Source organism: Spinacia oleracea, chromosome 5 (assembly GCF_020520425.1).
Source record: "Spinacia oleracea cultivar Varoflay chromosome 5, BTI_SOV_V1, whole genome shotgun sequence".
Classification (NCBI taxonomy): domain Eukaryota; kingdom Viridiplantae; phylum Streptophyta; class Magnoliopsida; order Caryophyllales; family Amaranthaceae; genus Spinacia; species Spinacia oleracea.
The window spans coordinates 10,558,809-10,569,131 of record NC_079491.1 but is presented as its reverse complement, the minus strand read 5'-3'; the positions used below and the strand labels follow the sequence as shown (position 1 = coordinate 10,569,131).

The window sequence follows — 10,323 nt, the reverse complement described above, 5'->3', positions numbered from 1 at the left end:
CAACGCAAGTAATGTTTCCTTACATTTTACCATTTCCTAATTTGTTGCTTGATTTGAGGCAGAATTAAGCAATCTCTAATTATTAAATTAAATATTCGCATTTAAGTAAAACAAGAGGGAACAAATTCTTACAAGATCAAACTTAAATCGTTAAATAACCCTAAATTTAAAACAAAGGAAACAATTTATCTATGCATATCATAAAAAATATGGAAAATGCTTAACACAATTAAGTTAATTAATTAGTAAAATAGCATTGGATCTTTTTATTTCTATCCAATATAAAAACCACATAATTAAGCATGATTTATATATGTATACATTTGGATGATGATCATGATTAACACTAGTCACAAACTACTAATAATTAATAATCTCCGTAATTACTAATTTACACTTTTGATGTCTCTTGCATCACCAGTAAGTGACTTTCAATCTCCTCTTAATTAAAACACTAATTAAGAAAAGAGAAGAAAAAAAACAAAAAAAAACTCAATGATAGTTTTAATTTATTTGTATCTTCTAGAAAAGATCAGCAGTCGCAGCATCTAAGGACAAGTCCATCAAGTTTACATGATCATGACTAATAACACCTTCCTCAAACAACCATTTCTCTAGTAGAGAGAGTGGCACTTGCTCCTCAGCCGCAGCCGCAGCCGCAGCCGCAGCCGCAAACATTGGCTTGCTCTCGTCTTGGAACACCTCCATCGACGGAGACACCCTCGAGTGGTTGTCGGTTGTGGTGGTGGTAGACGAGTTTGAGTTTGAGTTTGAGTTTGAGTTAAAGCTTAAGAGTGACTTAAACTCCTCATTGTCATTACAAGTGGTTTGAGTAGTAGACTCTTGAGGTGACTTTGGGGTTAGGGCACCCGACACGGGTTTTCGGGTCGTCCAATTCTCGAGTAACCTAGCGATGTTTTCGGTGTTTGAGGCGTAGGTAGACTGTTGCTGTTGGGTTATCAGGCTTAGGGTCGGGCTCGAGTTTGGGCTTGGATGGGGGAAAAGTTCGGGTTTGTCAATAGATAGGGCTTCACAAAGGGCTTGTTTGGCCATGTGAATATCAGTTTGGAGTCTCCTTTCCCACTGCCCTTTGTTAGAGTTGTTGTAGGAAGAAGAGGTGGAAGATGTTGAGTTTGAGGATAACCCTTCTTGTGAGGATGTGTTTTGACCATCTTGCCCTTCTTCTAACTTCTTTAGCTTCTTCTTCAGATGGGTATTCCAGTAATTCTTTATATCATTGTCTGTCCTCTGTGGGAGGTAGGCTGCTATGGCTGCCCATCTGTTATCAAAACAATTAATTTAATTAAAAATATTATTACTACATGCAAAAATTAAATTGAATTTTGTTTTTTTGTGTAACAGATTCCATAACTTGGACAAAATGTGTAATAAATTGTTTCCTAGTATCGGGAATTTGTACACAAAACAGAAATACAATTATATATAATTTCTAGATATTTTTATTAATTATTAATTAATTTACTAATTAATGAAAATTACCTATTTCCCAAAAGAGCTTGAAGATGGATAATAGTCTTTTCTTCTTGTTGAGTGAAATTGCCTCTTTTAATACCAGGGCGAAGATAATTAGTCCATCTTAGCCTGCAACTCTTACTGCATCTACGCAATCCTGAAAAAACAAAGTCGATACAAATCAAACAACCGTCTCACACAAGAATTATTATTTAGGACTAATTAACCCTAGTAATAGTTTTAATGAAAAAAGTGAAAAAAGTTGGCAGGAATAGCAGGGTGTGTATTAAATACACAATTTAATGATCAAACCAACCCAAAAGAAAATCAACCGAAACCACACAACATGAATTTATTAAAAAAATACAGTATGTTTTAAAAGGTAGAAAAAATAAATGAGTTCTTAGATTATTATTGTAATACTTTTTTTTTTTTTTTTTGAGGAAAGATTATTAATTTGATATTTGAGCTAGGTTTAAAAGAATAAGAAAAATAACCAAAACCACACAACATGAATCTAGTATAAAAAACAATATAAAGAAAATAAGTGAATATTATTAGATTATTATGATATATTTAAGCTAGGGTTAAAGGAATTTAAGAATGAAAATAAATTTAAAAAAAGGAATGAAAAATACCAGTATTAGTAGGAACAGCCCTCCAATTACCAGGACCATGTTCTTGAATATAAGAGACTAAAATGATATCTTCTTCAGGTGTCCATGGGCCTTTCTTCACACCAATTTTATCACAACAAGGAGGTCTCCCCATTTAATTAATTAGTCTTTCGATCTTAAAACCGCGACTAATTCTTGTGTGAGACGGTTGTATATATGTTAGTCGATTGATCTCTATCAAATACTTGTAGCTAGCTAGGTTTCTTCTTAAGAGTTTGATAAGCTAGTAGTAGGAGAGAGAAAGTGATGAGAAGTTTTTGAGATTTAGGGAATGAATGAAGGAAGAAGGAGAGAGGGTTAAAGACAAGGGTCCAAGATGAGTAGGGATACTACCCTTAGTGTGTCTCTATATATATACATATATAAGTTTATATTATTACTATTACTAATAATAATAAAGGATAATAAAAATGGATATAAAAAGAAGAGTGTTAAGTAAATACGCTGACCAAGAGAGAGAGAAAGAGGAGAGAGAAAGAGGGGATCGAAGAGTCAAAAGGAGACAGCAAGAGCATTAACTCCTTTGGTTTGCCAAAGTCAGCTTTGCTTTGAGCCTCACCGAACCGCGTGGCATTCAATTCTTTGTTTTTACTTTATTTAATCTTTATTTAATATAAATAAATCTCCTTAATTAAGGGATATTATTATTAAATTAAACAAGGGTAGTAGTGACTTAGTGAGTGAGGTAAGCTAAGCTAGTGAGTAGTGAGTGTGTTTAGTTAGTAAAAACCCTAGCTTTGTTATTTGTTAATTGAGTGTAAAAGACTAAAGAGTCCTACTACGGAGTATATGTCTGTCTATTAATTTAGGTTGACCTTTTCAGACTTCCCACTTTTTCACTTTTCCAATAAATTCAACCACAGAAATACTGCTTTATTTCTTGCTTAATTTAGGTCAGAAAATTGTGTATCACCACCTTAATGTGGTACCTAATTAATCTCATGCTAGGTACGGAGGAGTAGTCATTCTTGTACAAGACGGTCGTAGGATAATCTACTGCTGTATTTTTAGTATTAGAGTTACTCCCTCCGTCCCGGAATACTTGACCTGTTTTCCTTATCGGGCCGTCCCTTAATACTTGACCTGTTTCTAAAAATGAAAAAAATAAAACAATATTATATTATTTCTCACTCCACCCCTATTAACCCACATACCCCCTACTCCATGCAAAAAATAATTAAAAATTCAACCCCTACTCTCCCCCAACCCCACCTCTTAACCCACCTTCCACTAACTACATTAAAATAATACCCCATTATCAACTCCTACCTATTAAATTAAATAAGTCAATTCAAGTCCCTTAAACTTTGTGCCGGTCAAACCGGGTCGAGTATTCCGGGACGGAGGGAGTATGACTTATGAGTGAGAATATATAAATTTTGTGAGGTAAGAGGGGTATGATGGTACATTTATATGTCAAAAAATAATATAAAGTACAATGTAAAAAAATGATGAAACGGACTAAAACGAAAAGTGTAAATATTATTTTAAACCGAAGGTAGTACTCTGTACATTGTTGTGTAAACGACCCAATTTGTGCCTCAAAAAAGCTCTAGCCTGATAATTTTTACACAATCACTACAAAATTATGCAGTATTAGAGACGGACTTAGAGACATATACTATAAGCATCTCAAACATACTAAAATTTTGTCTCAAATTGGTAAAGGTTGGATTTGCGAAAATTTTGAGACGTCTTCTCTAGAGACACCCCATTTCGGTCGCAAAGCTGTCTCTAATCATCGTTTTGAGACAGTTTTGGACTACTTAGAGTCGAAAGTCCTAGTCTTTATAAAATGATTATTTTGTAGTTAATGAGTTAGACCTAATTGAAGAACTTGAATCATCAATTGTACGTTTTATAAGAATAGGGCTTTTTCATTATGACTTGCAATGTAAATGCCTAAATGGTGATTGTTATTTCCTCTGTATTTATTTAAGGGATACACTTGCCTTTTTCGGCCGTATTTATTTAAGAGATACACTTGTCATTTTTAGTAACTTATCAACTCTACCATCTAATTAAATAATACATTTAATGTACCACATGACACACCATTCTATTAAACAAATAATTTCATAAACTCACCCCACCTCCCACCCGAGGAAGTTTTAATCTATATTGGGTATACCATTGAAATGGTATACTAATATTCTGCATTTTTATTTATTACCAAACCACATAGTTTGGTATAAAAAAAGTAGTTGTATTTTCTCATGTAATACCAAACAACATAGTTTGGTAACATGGTTACATTTTTATTTGGTTCAGTTCCAAACATAGTTTGGTACTCACAAGTCAAAGATAAATGTTACTCCGTATTTATCGTGGGCCAGACTTAATTTATTACATGAACTTACCATTTAGCCCTTAATATATCAAATGAAGTTACTATTTTACCCTTAGTATACCATTTTAATGGTATACCTAGTACAGATTCAGAAAATCTCCCTCCCACCCCCAAAATGACATGGTCCCCACTTGTTATTTATTAAAATATCTACTCAATCCTACTTGCTTTATTATTTTATTTCATTCAATTATTTTTCTTAATACCCATATCCGACCAAGTGTATCTCTTAAATAAATACAGAGGAAATACTTAACAAGGTGACAAATTTCATCTCTTCGTACGCAATCCGTTATAGTGACTGAACTATGCAGTAATAAAAGTCTCATACTAAAAGGATGGACAAAAAAACAGAATACAGTACTCCCTCTATTAGGGGTTATTTTTCATAATTTCCGATAATTTAGATTCCAAACTTGAAGCTTACGTACGTACTTATTTAAAACATTTGTGATAGGAATTTCTTAGAAGTTTCCTTCATAACTCTGCCTAGAAAGACTATACATATTGGTTCTCTTACTCTCTATATGGAGTACTCTTTATTCTTGCATTGCCCTATGTACATACACCCAATCTTATCTTGGATTAATTAGATAAAGTATACTTGTGTACATGTCTTATTTCACTATTCACATTCAATTGCTTTTTTTTTTTTGAGGGGGATTCAATTACTTTATTAACCTTTCTAGAATTGTACTATAACACAAACTTTGTGCGATGGAATGGGTTTTATTCAAATCAAGAGAATCATTTCTCAACGCTGGCCCAAAATCACCGATAACTAATTTTGTTAATTATGGTTTATTTAGCTATTGAACAACTATATATATATTTCAACTATATATTAAGTTTTGCACCTATAATATGAGCACTTTCAATGAAATTTAAAATTAAAATCTTAATTATATTTTACGATTCAATTCTATGAGTCATTTCCTATGCAAAGTAGAATCCCGATTTTGACAACCTTGTTTCCAGCTTTAGTTTTATAAATTTGAAAATAATGTGATCTGTAGGAAGAATCGTGAACTTAAAGTTAGTCATATTCATAATGATCATGTAGATTTTTATAAACTGACAATATAATAATGACAAATACTTTATTTTCTTTTGCCCTCTAAATAGTTACTCCGTAAAATGGATTAATTTTTTTTGAAACTTTGTTATACTTTCTCTAACCTCTACGACTTAGGTGTAAGAGTTTGTATTTGCGTCTTCGTTTGAAACAAGTGTGAGTATGTTGTCCAATGTCAATCACTTTCATCGCTTCCTAACTCAAGTGGCTACTCCTATTAATTAATTACTATATGTCCATATGCGGGCTTAATTGTTTTCACATTTTTCTACCATTCTTAACAAGTGGAATCATATTCGATCTACTCTTCAACTTCACTTTTTTCACAATTTCTTAAGATAGTGTCGATCATATGGTTTAAGATGAAACCTTTTCGTATTATGAAGTGGACTCTATCTCTTCCCGGTGGCTGTGGCCCGGGCCCATATTATACATTTTGTGACCTTATTAAGGCCAAGATCATTTATTGATGGCCACCTATCTCTTTAGCATCCTCACTACGATGTTCGGGGTTTAATTTGGGTGATTTCTTCAATCTGTTTTCACTCAAAGGGGGTGTATCCGTGTATGGAGTATAGACCCACCACTACAAGAATTTGTATCTTTAACGACAACCTAATTACGACGGGTCAAAAATTCCGTCGCAAAAGCCTTTTGCGACGTGGCTAACAACCAAACAATGACGGGAATAACCGTCGCAAATGTCTTTAACGACGGGTTTACGATGGATTTACGACGGGATTTCTATGAACGACGGCCCCCTTTTATGATGGGTTCGCGATAGGAAATCCCGTCGTTAATCAACGATTATTGGCCTTTCGCGACGGGATGTCCCGTCGTTAATAGTACAATTTCTTGTAGTGCACATTAATTAAGGTCATAATCAACAATCTTGTTGATTTTTCACCCTTTGTTGTTTAAGTACCATGTTTGCACCAAAAAAAACCGATAGAGAATATGTTGTGATTTATTACGATATCAATGTGGGACATTTCCCCCTTTCACTTTTCAACTCTTTTCTTTTGCATTTCCAACAAGAATTTCCAACAGAATATTCACTTCGTATATTCTACAAAAATATATTTTGCGTAATTCTCCCAGGTGGTACAACGTAATTGTATGCGAACTCTGCTTTACATTAGTTTGAGATAGAAATTTTAACTACATACGTAGTACTACGTATTAGTTTTTCACTACATTGGTAAATTGTAATTAGTCAAGCTAAACCATAGTGAGAACATTGTATATTGCCAAAGGCATATTCATTGATATTTCTTGTTATCATTTTAAGACAATGACAAGAGTGATAAGATTAGTCTAAGGGTTGATAAAAAATAAGGATTTTTCTTGGGATTTTTATTTTGGGTCCTTAGTAAGTTGTCTTTGATAATGAAATGTCTACTTTAGTTAACAATCAGTATTATTACTTTAGATGACATTACTTTCATTCTAGGTTTTGTGAATCAACGAGATAATGTAATGGACCAGTTCGCAAGTTGAAATCTTTATTTGATATTGACGATATTAAAACCAGGATTTTCCAACTTGCATATACATAGTACGTCGTATGAATATTATACATAATCGTAACAGATTTGCGCTAGTACGATATACAGTAGGCTAAGGAAAATTAATCTATTAATAAAGAGTTATACGACATCTGAATAGATCTTGCACTATATAACGTCTCCCGTATATAACGCTGGAACATGCAGCTAAGAAGGGTCTAACGATTTGTTGTAGCCGAGAGATTGATTTCCACTTGATTCATCTGAATGTACTCGAAAAATTGATATCTGTTGCGATCCCGCATAAAACTTTACTAATGGACCGATTCTACATAAATCCGGCCACTACGAGTGAATGACAAACCAAGCAAACTAAAACTAACTCCATCATAGGGAGACTAACGAACAAGGACGAACTCCGCCCATCTGGTAAATATTTATTGAGTTTAAGAGACAATAAATGAATTCATTGAAGACAAAGGGTCGAAAATAGTCTAATTTCCGAAGAAATTAAACTATTTTCGGCCTACAACGGCCATGAAAATAAACCCTAGGAAAGGGGAGAGGGAGAGAAAGCGGCGAGAGAGTTATTTAGGCTACTGGCTTCACAGTTTCCCCTTCTATTTGTAATTTAAAAAGCCCTCGTAACTTCTTTTTTTTGATAAATAAGTACGGAGTAATTCTATTAATACCAAAAAAGAAAAAGAAAAAAGGAAAATCAAAGAGGGGTCCTCTCCATGAAGAAGAGAAAAAAAAATACAGCTATATATTACGTTACAAGTTTACAAAACTAAGAAAATAAAACATCCACAAGGACAAAAGCCAACGCAAGTCAACTTGTGTAAACACAACATACAATACTCATCCTCTCTGGCTCTCTCACTCTCTACACCTCCTCCCTTGCCGTCCAAGCCCCTTGATCAGCTTCTTTCAGTATATGTATATAGTACTTACACATAGACCTGGTAATCGGGCGGAGCGGGTCAGGGTCGGTGCGGGTCAAAAGAGGGTCGGGTATTGAAAGGGTCATTTTTAGCGGGTCGATAATGGGCGGGTCAAAAGCGGGTCGTGGGTCAATAGCGGGTCATTAGTGGGCGGGTCAATAAACGAGGAATGAAAAATGAAAAACAAAAGAGCCATGTGCAAGTACAAGTAAATACGAAGCTATACACGTAATTTTTTGTATCATTACTATTTTAATTTTCAAAATAATTGTAGTATAAGTTTGACCCTATAATGACTCTGTCCAATAAAGGCCCTGTCCAATAAGAGCCCTGCCCAATAAAAGCCCTATTAACTTGACCCTAACCCTATATCCATTGGACTACCCTGTCCAATAACCAGGTCTACTTACACACTCATGAAGATTGAAGGGTTGTCACTCCTACAAAGAGTGCAGGGTAGTCTCCGGTTAATTGGTGGTCGGTCCTGTGTTAAATGCAGATATTGGACCTCTATAAACTTTTACAGGCAATTATTTAATGTAAAATACATAACTTTTATATTGATTTTTTTTTAATACAAAATATAGTGTCAAATTAATAATATATTTACGTTTTACGAGGGTTATATTGAGAAAAGAATGAAAATGTTTGACAAAAGAGTGATTTTTTAGTAAGGAAAACTAGAATAAAGTGAAAAGCAAAAGGGAGAAGGTTGTTGAGGCTCAAGCTCAAGTCCCAAATGTCTTGCTTTTGCCTCCCTACCAACTGGGACAAATTTCTTTTGTTGTTTAATAAAAAAGCTGAAAATATATAACTTTGAAATCTGTTGGGGTTTAACGAGCAATTTTGGGTCCTAAAATTTTGTGGCGCTGTGATGTAGCTCCAATTGGACCGCCCCATAACTAGGCCTGAGAGAGTGAGTTTGGTTATTGCACAGGACAACATACTAGGCATATGTTTGTTATCAAGTTAAAAACGTGTGTTTTATTATTAGACATGACTCATATTAGACAATAAGTTCTTTAAGAGGTAGGTTCAATATTGGGTCGAACTTATAGTCCAATAACTTATATAGAGAGAGTTACAAGAGTAATGATGTACTACATATGTAGTAGATGAGATTCAGTTATCTGATATCACACCTTAAGATTTTAGGATGATGATAAAGGTCGAAAGTTGCGATAAATTTTAGTTGTCGCAATCTTACGTGTCGGATTTTAAATGGTACATATGGGCGCCACGTAGACTATGAGTTATCAATTTTGTTTCACTGTCAATGCTATATTTTTCCTCTTAAAGTATGTAAATAAGATAATAATTACAAAGAAGGAAATAAATATTTATTATATTTATAATAAATATGTACTCCATACTTCCTTTAATCTTGTAAATTAAAATTAAAAAATAAAATTATAATCTAATAATACATTTTTGTGTAATTAAAAAAATATATCTAATTTAATTTTAAAAAAACACTAATTTATAATCTAATAATATATATAAATAAAAACTCATAATTATACATTAATTTACAATATTATTTTTAATTTTAATTGTTAGGTTAGTTTTAGATTCTTTTTCCTTTGAGAGTTACTACAAGAATTTGTATATTTAATGACAATCTAATAACGACGGTTCAAAAATCCCGTCGCAAAAGCCTTTTGTGACGGGGATAACTACCAAACAAAGACGGAAACAACCGTCGTAAATGTCTTTTATGACGGGTTAACGAAGGATTAATGATGGGATTTTCCATTAATGTCGGCCCTTTAATTTTATGACAAGTTCGCGACAGGAAATCCCGTCTTTAATCAACGATTATTGGCCTTTAGTCGTTAATAGTACAATTTCTTGTAGTGAGTGTCCTTCATCAATAATTAGTAAGATATGACCCATAAAACTTCATGCGTGAGAGTTCCACATTGATAAAAGATGAGAGGGTTAATCACTTAATAAAGCTAATAGGCTACTCCCCTTATTGGCATATGGTTTTAAGGTGGAACCTCGTTACGTTTGGACTTGTTAAATAGACTCTCTCTCTTGATGACGGGTGCGACGCAAGCTTGTATTTAACAATAATACATGCATCGAAAGAGTGTAAAACCAATATCCTTTGTCTTTATCTTTTATTTTCTAATTTCTATGTATAAATTATGTAAATATATTTATATTTTAATTTTCTATATAAATAATGTGAAAGTATCTTTTTCTATTTTCCTATACAAATTATAAATATTTTTCTAAAATGAAAATTAAAGTACGTTACTTAATTTGTAAATTAGGATATTAAAAAGTT

At 33.3% G+C, this 10,323-nt stretch overlaps 1 protein-coding gene across 1 annotated transcript; it reads right to left on the bottom strand.

Moving 5' to 3' along the window:
- Positions 1-238: 238 nt before the first annotated feature.
- Positions 239-2,489, bottom strand: LOC110799380 (myb-related protein 306). Its single transcript, XM_022004637.2, has 3 exons — positions 2,112-2,489; positions 1,501-1,630; positions 239-1,279 (listed from the first exon to the last, which is right to left on the bottom strand). The coding sequence occupies exons 1-3, from the start codon at positions 2,242-2,244 to the stop codon at positions 523-525; spliced, it is 1,020 nt and encodes a 339-aa protein (XP_021860329.2). The 5' UTR covers positions 2,245-2,489; the 3' UTR covers positions 239-522.
- Positions 2,490-10,323: the final 7,834 nt, after the last annotated feature.